Here is a 19,888-nt window from a genome sequence, read left to right on the forward strand (position 1 = left end):
TGCAAAAAGAATATCTGAACATGTTACAGTTTATGAATTTTTGTAATAAATTAAAAGTAGAATAAATAGTAATAGTAGTTGTGACAACAGGTCACCAGTACACCTTATATATATATATATATATATATATATATATATATATATATATATATTTAAAAATATACTTTTTTGTCTTTTATCCTATTAAATTGTAGATCCTGCTCACCTGTCGTAAATGATGTTCATATTCAGAATTTGCCACATCATGTTTTCGCTGACGAGCTACTTCAACCCTTGATATAAGTCGGGTGTAACCAATTATTTGTCCAAGCCGTAAGGTTATTTCAGCACACATTCTGTAGAAAAAAATGAATGATGACAGTAATAATAAAAATCCTGATAAGAGTTAAAAATGATAAATAATAATGTGATTCTTATCAGTTTTCCCTGTTTTATGTACATACTAACAGTGTTGTTCAGGAATCAATTTGTTTTCAACTATGCCAGGTTTTTTTTTTTTTTGTTTTACTCAATTATTATTTTTTTAAACAGGATTTTTAAAGTTAAATTTAATTATTACAGTATTGTTTGATCATAAAATTATTAATTAAACCAAATTGTTATAAAGCTATAAATAATTTTGTTAATGTGGTGTTTTTTTTTAAATTTATATTATACTAGCTGTACCCTGCCACGCGTTGCAGTGGCTCAATTTGGTGTAATGTAAAAATTTAATAAAAAGAGAAAAATGCATGTTTCTTATATTCTTAGTACAGCAATCCACTCCAAAACGTGAAAAAGAAGGTGAAAATGAAAAAAAAAATGGTACTCTCGCAAAATTTGATCTGGATCCTCGGGAGTTTCTGTCAATCATTCATGGTTTGGACTCGACCAACAATCAGTGGATGAAGCCGAACGTAGCAAAAATGTTGAAACACTAAATTTTTTTTTTTTTTTCTGTATACAAAAATGTGAGTTAGTAATTAATATTTGGTTGATGGGGGGAAGGGGGGGTTACTATACACAGATTCGAAAAAGTTGTCCAAAAACAAATAAATGAAAGCAAAGGTAAGGTAAGTTACGTTTCTACCTAACTGGATAATTGTTTAGTGTTTTTATGTAATGTAAAATGTTTAATCGGCTCGAAAAACAGAAATGGTCGCGGACTCTGTTGAATACGTTAAGTTTGGGAAAGTAAGTTGAAAACTAAAAACTATACAAGACAGTGTCTGACACCCCACAAATATATGTTACCATGACATAGGCTGGCATAATCGGTGGGTTTCTGACAGTATTTTGTATAGCTTTTTAGTTTTAACTCACTTCCTCTAACTTAAAGTATTCAACAGTGTCCTCCACCATTTGTAGCTTTCAAATACACCGATAAACACTGTTTTTCAAGCCGACTAAACGTTACATTAAATGAAAAGAGTTCATATTACTAAACACAGATACAAAAAAGTTGTCAAAAAATAAATATATAACAAATAAATGTTATCAAAGGCAAGAAAAGTAAATGTTTTACCTAACTGGATAAGATTTTAGTGTTTTTATGTAATGTATAATCGGTTCAAAAACATTCAATGTCTATCTGAAAAATACAAATGGCGGCAGACTGTATCGAACACGTTAAGTTTGGGGAAATTTTGGGAAAATGAGTTTAAACTAAAAAACTATACAAAATACTGTTAGGAACTCACTCAATATATGTTATCATGACGTAGGCTGGCATATAATCGGTGGTTTTAAACTTTTGCTCGATACAGGTGACGACTTTTAAAAGTCCCTTTTAGTGATTACCTGGTTTGAGGATATTTGTACAACTAAACGGCAAATCTGCTCCAAAAAATCCGGTATTATTTTACTTTAAAGCCCGTTTCACGTTCGTATATAACGAAATATTTTATTGCAGATTTTGGTGTGCTAAAAACGAATCTGCAAACCGTTTCCGTAGCAAAAAGAAAGTTTTCATGATATTCATGAAATTACTTTTTCGAAAAGTGGGTGATCACTTTTCAATGTAAATTTAACTTAGAATGAGCACCCACTTTCTGGCCACCTGAGAGAGAGGGGCATTTTTCTGGGTGTTTCTTGGCTAAAAAGTTTTTTGTTTGATTTCTTTTGTTTGGTAATAACCCCTGAACTCTGGGACTATTTTCCATTTCACAGCCGTAGCCTTCGTTTATGCTATGCGTGAGCATAAACGAAAGCTGTTTAGCCAATAAACATGGGAAAAAATCCCCCCTCTCTCAAGTGGCTAGAAAGTGGGTGCTCATTTTAAGTTAAATTTACATGGAAAAGTGATCGCCCACTTTTCGAAAAAGTAATTTCTTCATATCATAAAAACTATTTTTTTGCAATGGAAACAGTTTGCAGATTCGTTTTTAGCACACCGAAGTCTACAAAAATTTTTTTTGTTATATACGAACGTGAGACGCACGCCCCTTAATGGAAAATTATATCAAAAATCCGGAGGAAAAAAAACATATCATAAAACTTTAATTAAACGTGGAAATACGATTTAAAAAAATAGCGCGGATCACTCTCTGCATTAGCACCAACATTTCTCCAGCATGTTAGTGAAATTTATAATACTTAAAAAAATTGAAAAAAAACCCCAAAAAACCCTCACCTTTCATAAAAACAAATTATTCAAAAAAAAAAAAAAAAACACCCACAAACTGACTTTTAATTCAATAAGTAAAAAAAAAAGAAGAATTTTTAAACTCGAAACTTTATTTTCATAAAAACAATAAAAAAGTCATGTTCAATCTATTTTTGTTTTCTTTGAGAAACAAATATATTTCTGACTTACAAATGCGGTAAAGACTCATATTATTTTTACTTTCTATGGGTTTGATATACCGCGTTTTTATTGGTTACAAAATGGGTGACTGATTTATCAGAACGTTGTAACTAAAAAGTGAGCACCACTTTCAAATGTCGAAATAATGATTTCTTTTTAAAATTTTTTTTTTTTTAATAATCTGTTTAATTAGTGTCCAATCAATAATAATCCAGTGAAAAAAATTTCCAAAAACCTATAAGTATAGAAATTACGCATGGAGTACAACTACGGCACTTTCGCACTTACTTTTACAAAGATTATTTACGTTAACTCTTTTCATAAATAATTTAAAAAAAAAAAGTAACTAAACCATTTATTGAGAATTTGTCACGTGTACAAACATTTATTTATTTACGTAGGCTTAACTCTTTTCATGAATAAGAAAAGTTTTACTCTTTAAGAATAATAAAAGGAAAAAATGCAGAGAGTGATCCGCGCTATTTTTTAAATCGTATTTCCAAATTAAAGTTTTACAATATGTTTTTTTTATTCAATTGTAAGGTTAAAGTACAGAATAGGTACAAAACACCCTCCCCTCCCCATGTTAAGAATGGCTTTTTAAATAATAACGTTATTATTTCAGCACGGATCACTCTCTGCATGAGTATCATAAAAATTAATACAAATAATACTTATCTCAATAAGTGAAAGGCTCATTTCTACCAGAAATGAAATCGGGACAATCTCGCAGTTACGAAAAATATTTTCATTCATAATTTAATATTTTTATAATTTGCAATGTTAAATTATTTTAATAACATGCAAACATTCTTTGACTTTAAAAATAGATTTTCTGAAAATTTCAATTAAATTGGTAACGTAGAAATATGGTTTTATTCACTTTTAACAAACCAAAAATTACATTTTTATATATAGAGATTTCTCTTAGTCTGTGTGTTTCACTTTTTATCAGAGTCTACTGAGTAGATCTGGCTGAAAATTTGTATGGACCTTTGTTATGATAAGGTGCAGCAAACTAAGTATTATGGTATCCATTCAGTGCAGAGTTAAGGATTAATAAAGATTAGTATTTGATGCAAAATTGAACATAAACTTAATCATATTCAAGCATCAATTTGGCATAAAGCATTCGATCTAAGTAAACGGGCTATATTTGCCCGATTTTAACAGGTTAAAATCTAGTTTATTTATAAAAATATTGAATGTAAATCACTTTCAAGGCTTTTAATCTTTTAATACATGAGAACATGCTAAGAATTTTAAAGCCAGGAATTCCTTTCAAATTTTTGAGGATCCCAAAGTAATTCATTGTTTTGTTTTTTTTCAATTATTAACAAAAGATTAAAATGGCTGATTGGTTTATGAAGAAGCCCTAGTGCAGAGTGGTGGATTTTATTTAATAATTAGATTCTTTTTTAAATAAGATTTTTGAAAAGTTATTTTTGTGCTTTACACTGTTGCATTTTTAATTTGAATGAATTGTTTAATAATAAATAATAAAAAGCATAATGAGTAAATCGTATAGAAATGAAGAATACAGACTCATGTGAAGGGCTCACAATTTTATTGATATAGAGATGTGTTATTCAGACAGCGATTTTGAAGTATTATATGTATTAATTTTTCTCAGATGGACATTGTTTGAAGTAGAAAAAAAGACTATGAATGTACAGTTAAATATTTGTGCATTCATTATTATAATTAATATATAAAATAAGTCAGATTCTCAAAGACCGTAATAGCATTGTATTTGATAAAATAATACTTGATTCTGATTAGCCAGTCATATACAATATTTATCATTCCAATCAATTTCATCAATTACATATTTCATCCAGCCATATAATTCTTTTAATAGAATACTTTACCTGAGATTCAGCATTTATTTTCAATGGATAATTAACAGAGATTATCCAATAAAACTGCTGTTTATTAGAACTGGTCCATTATAAACATGAGTTATCTCCCTTTTTTTGATTAGAGGTACTTTATTTAAGGGGTGCATACACCATTTTACATATCTATCTATTAATATTGAAAATTTGATATGCCTGTCTGTGTTTGAAATGTAAACTATAATATGTTAGACTTTTGTGCTGTCTTTTAATGCTTATTTAAAAGGGTTCTATGTGTGCAAAATCTGTTGTCAGGAAACAATTCTTGGGGTGGGGGCAGTGCAATATCTTCTTATTCGTCATGATACCATCCTCCTCCAAGCACTACAGTTTATATAACTAGAAAAAAATATTTTATTAGTTTATTTAATATGTGTTATTGTAGCAATATTAGTCTGTGTTAATAGACAAATTTGGAGCAAAAAGAGCTAAGAACATGTAAAATTTTATCTTTAAACATTCACATATTTATTTTTTGCGCAGGTTAAATTATATAAGAAATAATTCATGTTCATTTTTAGTGTTTACTTTAAAATAGCAAATGATTGCCGTCACAGTCATTCACAATTTTGGATGAGAAACTACAAAATTACTACAAGATTTTAAAATTCAAATACAAAAAAAAAATATTTGTTAACAAAATCGTTGAGATTCAAAAAGTAATAAAAATTATTGGTGGACTTGTATGAATCAGACGATGCAGAAAACGATGTGACATTTTTTTCTATGGTAAAAAAATCAGCTAAATTTCTGCTAAACATTAGGCAATGTTGAATTTACTCACTCATTTGGGATGGATTTTGTATGTAGAAGCATAACCACGCTATTAGCAATATCGACTTCTTCATTAACCAAGGCTCGTAACTTGGCATTCCGTGATCGACGCAAACAGCGTTCTTGAAGAAAGAAAGAAAAGGACAGGAAATAGATATTAGAGAATATGTGAAACGAAACAGACAGTGGACATTTGGAATGAAACAGATGGTGGACACGCAGAACGAAACAGACGGTGGACACGCGGAACGAAACAGACGGTGGACACGCGGAACGAAACAGACGGTGGACACGCGGAACGAAACAGACAGTGGACACGCAGAACGAAACAGACAGTGGACACGCAGAACGAAACAGACGGTGGACATGCAGAACGAAACAGACGGTGGACACACGGAACAAAACAGATGACACATGGAATGAACATGCAGAAGGTTACTTTTGTTTTGACCAGATTTCTCAACAAGCTGTTACCAATGAGTATTGATTGAGATGATAGAAATCAAATAGATAGCATCATACCTTTTCCTTTTAAATATCATCTGTAGTTATCCCTCCACAAGTGACAATCTAATCTCTGAATGTCTGTTAAGCTCCTTCTCCAATGACACCCATAAAACTGTTAATAAAATTCATAGTTCTTTCTGCCATCACTGTTTTGCTCAAGTTGAAATGAATGGCTCTCTCCTTGATAAGCACCTAGGACCTACTTTAACCCCAGATGTAAAATGAAATCTGTTGCTAAGGTTGTTGAAAAACTGGTTGGATTATTCTACCATTCCAGAAAGTACCTAACTCCTGATGCATTCCTCTACCTATATAAGAGCCAGAAATGTCATGAGATGGAATACTGCTGTCACATATGGGAGGGGGCACTAAGAATACTCTTCATTGTCTAAAAAGAATTAAAAATCAACGATACAATCTAGTGAGGGATGATCTATTCCTCACTGCCTCTTTCTCACAGAAGAAACGTTGCCAGATTCTCTCCAGTTAAATAATGAAATAGATGCCACTTAGATATGTGGTGCTTGGAATGGACAATACCAATCTTCTACAAAAGCAAGTAAAGAATAGAAGTGTCCTTAGATAGGAAGAAGTGTATAACCCTGGTGAACTCTTCCTGCCTACAGACATGATTGAACAAACATGTTGTCGGCAATGGAAGAAAGCAAAGCAATAGGAAACGTCTAAAATTCTAACAAGAATTATCTTCATGAATCTGGATCACATTATTTGCTATTCCTCATTTGTACAAAGATGAATTAAGCAGTAGCATCAAACTTGAAAAACAATTATAATTACATAGGACAAAGAAGAAAAATACAGAATGGAACAATAAAATTGTCCACCAAAAGAAAACAACACTACAGCTTTATTTTAAAACTTATTGAAAAAAAAAATAAAAATCAATTCAGGCAACTTGATTATGTAATAGAACTAACATCTATTCAATATAGCCGCCTTTCAGCCTCAATCACCACATCGATATGGGTCCGGAACTGGAAGCATGCCTTTTCCACAAACGCCAGCAGGGGTTAGGCGAATACTCCGTGGATGGCGGGAATCAGGCTGGCTTTGGTGTAGTGGGAGATCATGTTGGTGATGTTCTCAATGTATGACCCAGCAAAATAGTCCAGCGGGTTCAGGTCAGGGGAAAAGGGGGGGGCAGTGAGAGAAGGGTACAAAGTCATAGAACTCCTTCTGAAGCCAAGCCTGGGTCTCTTTGGACTTGAGGGTCTGCCAGCAGCCACCTGATTGCACCAGGGGATAACCACACTTCAGTATATCCAGATATACTTGGGTGTTGACTTTCAAGCTGACTTTGAAGATGTGAGATGGCATGATGTGGCCCTCACTTGAAACCACATCAAAGACCATAACCGTGGCCAGAAACTGTTTTCATCACCCTGGGCATGTTCCTGCTATCTTAATTTGCATTTTGAGGGTGCTGGCAATGGTCTTATTGTCATAACTTGGATCGGTAGAAAGCATGAGTTGTATAGCAGCGCATCTCCGATCTCACTCGTTAAACATTGTCTCACTTTCAGACGTGATAGAAGGCTCCTATTGCTCTTGAGATTTGTACACAACTGGCCTAGCAGTAGATGATTTACAACAAAAAAAAGAAAACTGGTTTTCATCAAATGGAAATGGAATCATGTTGTCTTTTGTAGGATGACAATTTTATCATTCCACCCTGTATAAGAATTTGATAAAACAAAACAAAAAAAAAAAGTCACATTTGACAGTGTTGCCAAATGCAATAATTGCATATAGCAAAGATAACAAAGACGACAATTGCATACAACAAAGACCAGAATTGGATCTGGCAAATGTGAGAATTGCTTCTGGCAAAGATGACAATGACAAGAATTGCTTCTGGCAAAGATGACAACGACAAGAATTGCTTCTGGCAAAGATGACAACGACAAGAATTGCTTCTGGCAAAGATGACAACGACAAGAATTGCTTCTGGCAAGGATGACAATGACAAGAATTGCTTCTGGCAAAGATGACAACGACAAGAATTGCTTCTGGCAAAGATGACAACGACAAGAATTGCTTCTGGCAAAGATAACAAAGACAGGAATTGCTTCTGGCAAAGATGACAAAGACAGGAATTGCTTCTGGCAAAGATGACAACGACAAGAATTGCTTCTGGCAAAGATGACAATGACAAGAATTGCTTCTGGCAAGGATGACAATGATAAGAATTGCTGCTGGCAAAGATGACAAAGACAAGAATTGCTTCTGGCAAAGATGACAAAGACAAGAATTGCTTCTGGCAAAGATGACAAAGACAGGAATTGCTTCTGGCAAAGATGACAAAGACAGGAATTTGATACAACAATGTTTTTAACATTGAATTGTCATATGTGAAAATATTTATAAGAAATATTGAAATCAAAATTGCATATGCATTTTTGGCACATATGGTTGGACATAGGAACTTTTGTGTGAAATTTTTTTTCATCATTCGATTTTGTTTTTTTGTTTGCATAAATTTAATTACTAAAATGGTGAACGGTGGAAAGGTTACTCACCAATCTGGTTAGAAGTTCTTGCACCTGGCTGGGCCTTTTCCAGAATTCGTCGCAGTTCACATTTTCCAGTCACTCTGTGCATGTACCATTTAAAAATGGTACGTAAATTTTGAGTGAAAATGCAAAACAGGCGATAACATATCTGAAGTATCATCATCCAGATTGCGACACACCTCAGCTTCGTCCTCAGCGACACACACGCACACACACACTTCCTGAAATACAAATAGAACAGATTATTTTAAGTGTTAACCCACGTGTTAAGTGATTTAATGAGAAGATAAAAAAGGCACTCAACGATCTTCATTCTAATGCGATAGCACCTCATGTGCTCCCCCACTTGTTTGACACCATCGCCAACCCTAACATTGTTTACCCTGGTCTTTTCTTCCTCCATGTTCTTTTATCTGGCTGTGTAGTTTGCTCTTTGTACTTTGGGTGTGTTTATCGATCCTCTACATGCTAAAATCCACAGTCTGTCTAAGCCGTGTTTATTAGGGCAGGTCGATTTTGAAACCCCGGTGAGGCAATGGTGATGATAGTTGGGGTTTGACATAGAAAAGACCTACACGTAATATTTTTCTCAAAATCGTTATCTTTGCTTGAGGAAATTACTTTAAAAGTTGAAAAATGGAAGCGATTAAAAGTTTTTCGGTGAATTGTTAAGAACGTCTCATCATCAAAACAATCCGTACTGTAAAGAAAATGGAATCATTATTTGCAATATGTTTTAAACTACATTTTTAAATAAAATGAGTGAGGATAATGAATTAATAAAATAAATATTAACTGTAAAGGCAAAATTATGTTTTTTAAATAATAGTGACCAAAGTTCGCTTTTTCATTTCAGGAACTTTTTTGGAGTAGAAACATTTTAGATTTCACCGTCGCAAACACGCTAGTTATTGATATTGAAAATTAATGTTTGTTTATTTAATTTGAAACCATTACGATTTAGGCTTAATTATTTCGAAAGGAAAAACGAAAAAGACTTGTTTAAAATATGTATTATATTTCAAGTGTCTGCAGTGAATTTAAATATATTTGTTTTATCTTTTTTCATTTGTTTTTCTATTAGGTTGGTGCAAAAATAATTCCATTTTTTGATGTTCAAATGAACGTCAAAAACATTATTTTTGCACCAACCTAATATTTCACATCAAATTCTATTTGAAATTTTTATTAAAATATGGTAATACTCCAGTTTTATATTAAAAAAAAATAGTCCATACAAGTTTATTCTACACATTCTTTATGAAACATAACTCCATAAATTTTCAAGTTTTTCTACTTAATAAAAAATACTTTGCAGAAAATTAGTATCAAATTTTAATTTCTTTTATTTTTAGAGAGTAATTGTTTTTAAGCAGTGTTTTTCTTCTAAAATTATAATTTTAAAATCAGATAACCCACAAAGATTAATACGAGTAAATAAGGAAACTCCTTTAAAGGTTTTTCGCTATTTGTGCATCTATGTTATTGTGCTAAAATAACTTTGTTATTTAGAAAGCCATTCTAAATACGGGAAGGAGGTTGTATTTTAACTATTCTGTACTTTCACCTAAAAATTTTATAAACAAAAATATAAAAATTAAATTTAATTTGAAAATACTATTAAAAATAGCATAGTAACATAGATGCACAAGCACTGGTTTTTCAAACTCTAAACACTAAACACTCGTTTAAAATGGCACAGCTACAACAAGAATAAATCTCTTTAAGGATAAATTCATGTTATCGAAGGAGGAGCTAAAATCTGCTAAAAATGTCTAAACTAAACCCTAATATGCCTCTGATTTGGTTTGGTCCTCTCTCTTCAATACATCTAATTCAACTCTACAAAGTTTTTCATTATTTCTAATAACTAGCACTTATTTTTTTACATATGAAACTGGAACATAGCCTAAAACACTTTCCTTCAGTTATAATCCATTTATTTATTTTACTTTTCAGATTAGAATGTCAGTAAAAGCACAACGTTCAGTTTTAACCTGTGGTTCACAAAATTTGCTGGCCCACCTTGTCATTTGGATGAAACAGCACCTTAACTTCACAAGTCATTCAGTTTAGTTATTTCCTCGAAAACAGTTATCCCACTTAAAAAATAGTGAGATTTCTATATTAATTGCCAAGGAAATAATTAGTATTTGGCAAGCAGTTAATTCACAAATACGCTTGTTAAGGTAACATTATATAGGACAGAAGGTCAATATATTTTTCTATAAGACGGCCAAGCAGATTGACAGGAAATCTCTTGCAGCAATTAAAGTGAAAAGAATGAAGGAACAGCTAGACAGACTGTTTGATATATCTTCGTGTAGCTGTAAACTTTCTGTCTTGAGAAGTGATGGTTTTGCAGTAAAGTGCAAGACAGAAAATTGTCAAACAAGGCACATAATCTGCACTTGTCCTCCTAACAAGGAGGTAAAATTAATTCTGTAGATTCACCTGCAATTATGTTCCTTTTTGTGGAAAATAAAATAATATATTGGTATTTATTATGTAATCTGGCTCTATCATTAAACATGCAAATTTTCCAATTTTCAGGTTCCACTAGAAGAACTGCCATTTACAGCAATTTTTTAATTAATTGATGGAACAACAAAAAGCCTAACAACATTTACTGGTCCTTTGGGGAAACTTTGTATCAATAATTATCAAGATTTGCCTCAAGTAGAATTCTAAAACATTAGTGTCCCTCCCGATCATCATTATCTGACAGCAGAAGAAACAAATAATTTAAGTGTGAAAACCAGAGGCTACTTTTTGAGTATGCTGTTGGCATTTCTTGTGGAGAAGTTCACTTAGAAAATTGAATCAAGGAAGATGGCTAAAATAAGACACAAGATTAATGTGTTTATGGACTAGAGTTGTCCATCCTCAAACACTATGATAAATTAAACATTCTGGTCAAATTTATCATCCAAGTGTATGCAGTTAGTTGGTTTGAGATCAAAAGCGACAATATTTTTTTTTAACCAACAACAGTATATTTTAATATGATTCAGAGAACAAAACAGTTAACTGAAATCCAAATTACTATTTTAAACTGTTCAAAATATAATGCTTTTGCACTACTTCTGGAAAATATAATATCGATGATAAACTCAGATGAATTGGATGTGAGAGAAGAGGGCATTCAAACGATTTTGTCCATTAGGTAAATAGATATTTATTCATTACATTTTATTAGTTTTCTTAATTTACCCAAACAATAGTTAGTTTTTTTATTCATAATAAATCGCAAAAATATAAAAAATAAGTTTTTCCAAATAATTGTTTTTTTTTTGTGTGCTGTTTCTCCAGAAATAGTAAACAACTCAAAAAAAAAAAAAAAATTACTGCTATCAATTTTGCAGCCACACACTGGTCAAATTTGATTGATTTTTCTCAAAAAGTTGTATATGGACAGGAAGCAAGACACAGACACATTATTACAAAGTCATCGTGCCAGCAAATTAGGCCTTCATTTTCCTCAAAAGGAAATGATACAGAATAATTTAGTTCTATTATAAGTTTATATTATTGCCTCTAATAAAAAATTAAAATACATGGTTCTGTAACTTGTATCAAGTTGTTATATTGTGTAATACATCTCCATGCCTTTTTGAATTGTGAAATTTAAAAGACTTAGTTGCTAATTAGCTTTTTTTACTATTTTTGTTTAATTAATGCAGTAAAGGTTGAGATATTTTGCTAGTTGTGATTCATAATTAAAATTATAATTCATGTATTTATTTTTCTTTCAATGTATTTCATATAAATATATCAATTTTAACTGAATATTTTATAAAAATAGTGAAATTTCAAAGTCAGTGTTGTGAAAAATACAATGAAAATGAAGGATTTTTCAGCATTTTTCTACACGATTTTTAAAATTAAATGCTCAATTTTCTGTTCAAGATGGGAATCTAATTTTTGGCATATGTTCTTATCACATCAAATCACAACTATCATCACCAGTGCCATGTTGATTTTCTGAAAAAAGTTGCAAATCGACCTGCCCTAGTGTTCATCAGTTGCCATCAGCTAATCTGAGCCACAATCTGTGTTCTATGTCAAACTTGCAACTGTCCTCAATGCAAAACTTATCAACCGTTGTAAACCCAGGATGATATGTTAATTGTCCCTAACTGTTGCAAAATTCACCATCATACCTACAACTGCTCGTAAACAAACTCTAAAAATATCTGCCTTTATGTCCAGTCTTGTCTGCCACACCTTGATTAACAATCCTATTCAGCTCCCTTTGTGTACCTTGATGAACAACGTCCTTTCCATTGTTCTGTCGATAAACTTGCTTCTCCTTGTTTTTGTTTTTTTTGTTATATTTTTTCTTCTTTTCATACTTGCTAACACTTTATAATTCACTATATTTATTTATGTAAAGTTAGGTATGTACATCTGTTTATATATTTCTATGTATAGGTTTTACTCTTAAACTAATTCACCAATCATCATGCATTTTGGAACACAGCTATTAGACCTAAGTGGTCCACATGTGGGCTATATTTACCTTACTTTAGTTTTATGCAAAGCTAGCAAGGAATGGGTGGAAAACATTTGCAAAATTTTAACAGTAGATGTTTGACGTTAATAAATCTCTACTATTATATAAAAGTCACTGTGTGTGTGTGAGTTTTTTCCTCATAGGTTCCAAAATGGCTGAGCCTATCTTTTGAAAGTTTCACACAAAGGTAATTTATATGTCTGGCAATGTTCTTAGATATGTTTTGTACAGAAATTCATCTGATAAATATCGAAAATCGAAAAAATCCAATCCTAAAAATAATCTTTTTTTTTTCTTATATATAAAAAATAATTTTTTACAGGGCAATATTTTATGTTACACCGGCCAAGAGAGATAATTCTCAGCAAATTAAGGGAGATTCAATTCTCAGCAAATCATTTCTTCTTAAAAAAAAAAACAGAACTATTGTAATCTGGAGATATAGCTCAGTGGTAAAGTATTCGACTACAGATCAAATGGTTCCCTATTCAAGCCTGGATGTACCTCACCATTTTATTTCAATTTTTTCTAATTATGAGTTTAATTTATGATAAAAGGAGAGGTACCATTTAAAATCACCACAAATAATTTCTTCATTTGCATATGTAAAACTAAACATTAATCAGAAGTGACTTTTCCAGAGCATTCATTGTAAAACCCAAATATCAGCTGACGTGATATTGTAAACAAACAGATGGAATTTGATGAACGATATTATCATTTTTTTTTTTTTTGTAAATTATTTTTCCAAATTAGTCCAGTGGGCAAATTATTCCTCGTTATATATAATATTCAATAGAGGATTGATTCTATAACAATACAGATGCAATCTGCATAAATTAAAATATCATGTTTAAGCATACTGTATGACCAAGCAACGTTGGGCATCCAGCTAGTATTACCTAAATTTCAGTTTTGTTAGAGTATTGTAAAGGGTTCTAATATGGGAACAACTTCCTATTTGAAAATTCAAATATTTCAGATTTACATTAAATTTGATCCATAGTCAATAGACATCAATTAAGAAAAATTTCTTGAATTTCAATTTAATTTTAAGACTCCTTAAGTTTAAAATTCCTGCAACGGATTTTGATAAAAATTTGAATAATAATTCTATACACAAGGTTTCATAGTATTATATCTTGGTTTTAGTCTTCATAAAGGGGCATAAAAATTGTGCAAAATTGTTCTTTTTGGAGGATTAGTGCTACCTGTCTTGAAACATACTTTTATAGAGTATATATGATTGATAATATCAATAGAATTACTTTAAAAGTCTCTTTACCACACCAGTGAAAACCAAATTATTTATCGATTAAGTTTCTCTATACAAAGGACCCACTTTTTGTCAACTTAAGCCTTTTCTCATATCATACTATCAATTTCTGCTGATGAGAGGATAGTTGAAAAAGCTCTAGAGTTTTCCACCCATTGTTTTTAAGTGCATTTATAAATGTTGTACCTCAAAACGCACACACACACACACTATTTTATACATAATACAATTATCAGAAGTATCGATACTTTGATATTTTTTGAGGTCACCCCTTTTATAATAATAAAATATATATTTATATGCTTCATACCAAGACCCTATAAAATCAATTTTTCAAACTAAGATTTTGCAGATGTATAAAAATGAGATGCACTTCTATTTATTAGTAGTATGCAATGAAAATTGTTACACGTAGCTAATGTAAATGTCTCCTCTCATTACCTAGGACATAAGCTAACCAACCCTCTTCTCTATTGTTTCAGAGTGTAGAGTGAACAGCATTCTTTAGTGGAACTTGGAGGACGCACTCAGACTACATCAAGACCGTCAGTCTCTTCGCCCATTCCTCGTCGACTAGGGAAAGGTGTGCTACTCATCTATGCTGTTCTATGACTACACATCGTCCTGATCTCACCACTTCTGAAAGCAACTCATTACACCTAAATAAATAATGAGCGACAAAATTGAAGTCACCTGCCCAGTTACTGGATGTGGCTGGAAATCCCAGAAACTCCCTGAATCCCTCAGTAACGTGCTCATTACCTCCATGAACCTTCATGCCCAAACTGCCCATTCAGCCCTGATGGCAAACCCCCAACAACCAACAGCTCCCAGGCTTAAGCTCAAGAACCCATCTATTGGTGCTGAAAGCACCCCCGATCAATGATCAGCCTTCAAGCGACAATGGTCTATGTATAAAACCGGCATGGCTATCACTGATGCTATGTGCGCCACTGCCCTCTTTCACTGCTGTGATGAGGACCTCATGAATGACCTCTTGAAAGACTTGCAGGAAGATGTGTCATCAATGACCGAGGCAGACCTCCTTGCTGCTATAAGGCGCCTGGCAGTTAGGGAGGAGAGCACTCTGGTCCACCGCATCAAACTCAGTAGGATGACACAGGCCCCTGGTACCCCTATCAGAACCTTCCTTGCCGCTTTCAGGGGTCAGTCCGCTTTATGCCAGTACACAGCAAAGTGTAAGGAACCGGGCTGTGGCCACACTTATGATTATAGCAGTGAGATTATTAGGGATAATCTCATTCGTGGTATTGCTGATCTAGAGATTCTTTCTGATCTGTTGGGTGATCCCAAAACAGACCGAACCCTGGAGGAAACTGTTGCCTATATAACCTAGAAGGAACAGGGTAAATCCACCAGGGCAGCTGTTGGAGAAACTACTGCTGCCATGAGCCATGGCAACGACAAACCCCACCAGTCACAACCATCTCGCAGCAACAGACAGAGCAAGTGCTGGGCCTGCGGAGAACTACAGCATGGTAAGTCAAACGACCGGAATTCCAGAGCCAAGTCCTGCAGTGTTTGGTCTGTAACATGCAGAAAGTGCTCTGTAAAAAGCCATTTTGCAACCAACTGCAGTAAGTGCTCGAACTGTGGATTATGGGGCCACCGAGACAGATCTTCCAGGTGGTGCCCTCAGAACCCCCGCCGTAAGGCTAAGCCCAAGTACAGTAATGACACCTTGCACATGGGGGATGACGAAGCTGGCACACTATTTGACCAGCTTTGTACCGTCCAGACTCAACTCTTAACTAGCAGCTGCAAGCCAATCGAACATCATGTATACAAAGGCAAATGGGTTGCTAGACCTTCTAAGCCCCACCCAATGATGACGGTGAAGCTCACCCCGTTACCAGATGACCACAAGAAGCTTGGCTGCCCACTAAAATCCTCCGGCCCCCACATCAATCGAAATACCTATGGTGGCGGATTCTGGTTGTCAGAGTTCCATCATACCCATCAGATCAGCACTTGCGATGGGCATCACCAAGACTGACATATTCCCTGTCAAATTGTTCATGCAAGGAGCTAACGAGGAGGATCTAGGGGTTGAAAGAGGCATCTTCGTGGAGGTATCCACAGCTGATGTATGTGGCACACCAAAAACAACAAAGAAGTTGTTATATGTGTCTAGAAAAATCGGCAAAGGTTTCCTTTGTCGTGAAGCACTGGTGGCATTAGGGGTCATACCTGCCAGTTTCCCAACTGTGCCAGTAAGTTGGCCTCAAGACCTCCTGAATACAATCGAAGATGAAAATAGGCAGCTTCCAACAGGTATTGCGCCCACCAATGAAATTGTGCCAATTCTGAAGCAATGGCTGCTTGACTTCTATTCATCAACAACGTTTAATACATGCGAGCACCAGCCACTTCCCATGATGAAGTGTGAACCGCTGGAGCTCCATATCGACCCCAACGCAAAGCCAGTCGCCATTCATAAGCCTGCATTGGTCCCCCTACACTGGCAGGATAAGGTCTATAATGACCTTGAGAGAAACGTCACTATCGGCGTCCTAGAGAAGGTCAGCCCCAATACGCCGACCACCTGGTGTTCCCGCATGGTGGTGACCGCAAAAGCTGACGGCTCCCCTAGAAGAACAGTGGATTTGCAGCCACAGAATCGATGGTCCGTGAGGCAGACTCACCATGTGGAGAGTCCATTCCATCCGGCAGATCGTGTCCCCCAGCACACTCGGAAGACTGTCACGGACACTTGGAATGGTTACCATTCTATTCCCATCCGAGAGGAAGATCGCCACATTACAACCTTCATAACCCCATGGGGTCACTATCGTTACAAGGTGGCACCTCATGATGCAGAAGTACTGGACGCCTGTGTGCTGCAAGGAGGGCTGGAAGCTTTGCCTGATGGGTAGCCGCTTCACCCACGCAGCAGAATCCAGGTATGCACCAATTGAAGGAGAAGCCCTCACTGTTGTCTACGCCTTGCACCAAACACGGTATTACATCCTCAGATGCCGTGACTTGACTGTGGCTACCAAGCACAAGCCGCTGGTTGGGATACTCAATGACCGCTCCTTGACGGAGATAGACAATCGCCGTGTGTTGAATCTAAAGGAAAAGACTCTCTCCTACAACTTTAAAGTCATCCACACTGCCTCCCGGTACCCATCTGCCGCCGCCAGCCACGCAGATGATGCTTCTAGCACAGATGACACTGCAGATATTGGAGAGGATGATGGGATACATGCATCCATGTCTAACACTCTTTATGCAGTCACTAATGTGGTTTCCTGGGACATGGTGCGGGAAGCTACATCTTCGGACGCAGACCTACAGGAATTACACCGACTGATTCATGACGGATTTGCTTTGGACTGCCGACAGCTAAGGACTGCACTCCGGCCGTACCACCACATCTCCAGCAGCCTTTGCACCGTTGATGGCGTGATCCTTGCCGGCAACCGCATCATTGTGCCGGCAACATTACGCCAAGAGATATTAGAAGCCCTGCATGCGGCCCACCAGGGAATCAGCTTCATGTGTGCCCGCACGGCTGACTCGGTTTACTGGCCCAATATCAGCATCGACATCCAACGTGTCAGGGACAATTGCACCCACTGCCATCGGATTGCAAAGTCTAATGCTATGCAGCCACCTTTTAACGCTGCACCTCCGGAGTACCCGTTTCACAAGATCGCCAGCGACTACTTCACACACAACAACCATGATTATGTTGTGGTGGTCGACCGGTACTCCAACTGGCCGATGGTATTCCAAGCAGAGAACGGCGCAGATGGCCTCATCAAGCGCCTAAGAGAAGTCTTTGTGATTTTCGGAGTGCCTGAGGAGCTGACATCTGACAGGGGACCCCAGTTCACTGCTGGGAAGACTCAGGATTTCCTCCGATCATGGGGAGTCTACCATCGCCTTACCTCTGTTGCCAACCCTCACACCAACTGCACAGCAGAAATTGCAGTCAAAACTGTCAAACGAATGCTGATGGATAACACCTCAGCAGGCGAATCCATCAATGTGGACAAGTTTCACCGGGCGATGCTAATATACTGCAACTCCATCGACCCAGAGACGAAGGCATCTCCTGCTCTTATAGTTTTCGGACGACTCATTAGAGATCCCATCCCGATTCCAATGGGTCGGTACTGCCCCCACCCCACATGGTCTGAGACGCTTGTAAACAGGGAGAAGGCACTAGCAAAACGTCATTCCCTTGAGCATGAAAAGTGGAGCGAGCATACAAGATCTTTGTCCCCTCTAAGCGTGGGGGATCACGTGTATATTCAAAACCTAACTGGAAATCGCCCTAAACGCTGGGAACGAACAGGCACCGTTGTGGAGGTGAGACAATTTCACCAATATGTGGTCAAGATAGATGGCTCTGGGAGACTTACGCTCAGAAACCGACAACACCTTCGGAAATTCAAGCTTTTCAGAACCACAACTAATGAAGATGTGATAGAGTCCTTCCTACCAGTCACCAGGCTGCCGGAAGACGCCTCTGTCAGCACCATACCAGGGGCGTCAGAGGACTCTCCTGCCACCCTGCCAGAAGTCCATGCTAGTAATCCAACGGATAGTCCTATACGTAAGTTCAGCAATAAACATTTTTATGACGTGCCATTGAGCCCTTCTAAGATCCTTCCAACTACCCCTCATGCTTCTAACCCAGCTAGAGATTCTGCCACTCCCAAGAACGCTGGAGCTGGAAATGACACCACCCCCAAGAACATGCATACAATTGCCAAGAAGGCTCCCAGGGCCTTGAGCCGACTGATGCCACACAATGCTCCTGGTGCTTCAGAGACTGCACTAGCAAGTAAGTTGCGGTCCCGGCGAAACCAAGACCAATGATTCCATCACAGTGTATATAGCTTCAGAGGACTTTTGTACAGGATGTTTTTTGTCGTGGCCGCAAAAACCTCACCGTGGGTGGGGGAGATAGCTAATGTAAATGTCTCCTCTCATCACCTAGGACATAAGCTAACCAACCCTCTTCTCTATTGTTTCAGAGTGTAGAGTGAACAGCATTCTTTTTCACATCACTCACCCGAAATTCCTCGTGAACTTGTGGGGGAGAGGAATGCATGTCGAGCAGGTTTAAATTACAGTTGTTTATGAGCAAATATTTTTTGAAATGGGACCTTTCAGTTTTTGCGCAAATGAGAATAGTCTTAACAGCGCACATTGTGATATAAATGGAAGAAACTGTCAGCGGCTGAATTGGGTTCAACATCAGAATTTTGATTGTCCATGCTCATGTTGTGAAAAAGAACGCTCAGCATTCTTTAGTGGAACTTGGAGGACGCACTCAGACTACATCAAGATCGTCAGTCTCTTCACCCATTCCTCGTCGACTAGGGAAAGGTGTGCTACTCATCTAACATGAAAGGAAAACCAAAACCTCTTTTATAACAATAATAAAAGGATTTATTTAATTACTTATACCATTTGGCATAGGTGGAAAAAAGTTGGAGAGATAGAAAGTTCTTTGGTCTCCAAAAAGTCTATCAGCAGTTATCTTCAGACAAAAATAGTCGATGTTTGAGTGTCCAGTGGATAGGAGAGAGAGAGATGTTTTTTCTTGTTGCTTTCAGG

The 19,888-nt window shown here is 36.0% G+C and overlaps 1 protein-coding gene across 1 annotated transcript in view; it reads right to left on the bottom strand.

Annotated features, from left to right (window-relative positions):
* Positions 1 to 19,888, bottom strand: part of LOC145292661 (ELMO domain-containing protein 2-like) — a 71,244-nt gene that overhangs the window by 19,221 nt on the left and 32,135 nt on the right. Inside the window, exons 2-4 of the mRNA XM_080138744.1 lie at positions 8,505 to 8,719; positions 5,468 to 5,579; positions 206 to 335 (exon numbers count right to left, since the gene is read on the bottom strand). Coding sequence (XP_079994870.1) covers positions 206 to 335; positions 5,468 to 5,579; positions 8,505 to 8,661 — 399 coding nt within the window. The 5' untranslated portion in view covers positions 8,662 to 8,719. The remainder of the gene's footprint in view (positions 1 to 205; positions 336 to 5,467; positions 5,580 to 8,504; positions 8,720 to 19,888) is intronic.

Source organism: Euprymna scolopes, chromosome 2, assembly GCF_053919585.1.
Source record: "Euprymna scolopes isolate OS-2025 chromosome 2, ASM5391958v1, whole genome shotgun sequence".
NCBI classification, from domain to species: domain Eukaryota; kingdom Metazoa; phylum Mollusca; class Cephalopoda; order Sepiida; family Sepiolidae; genus Euprymna; species Euprymna scolopes.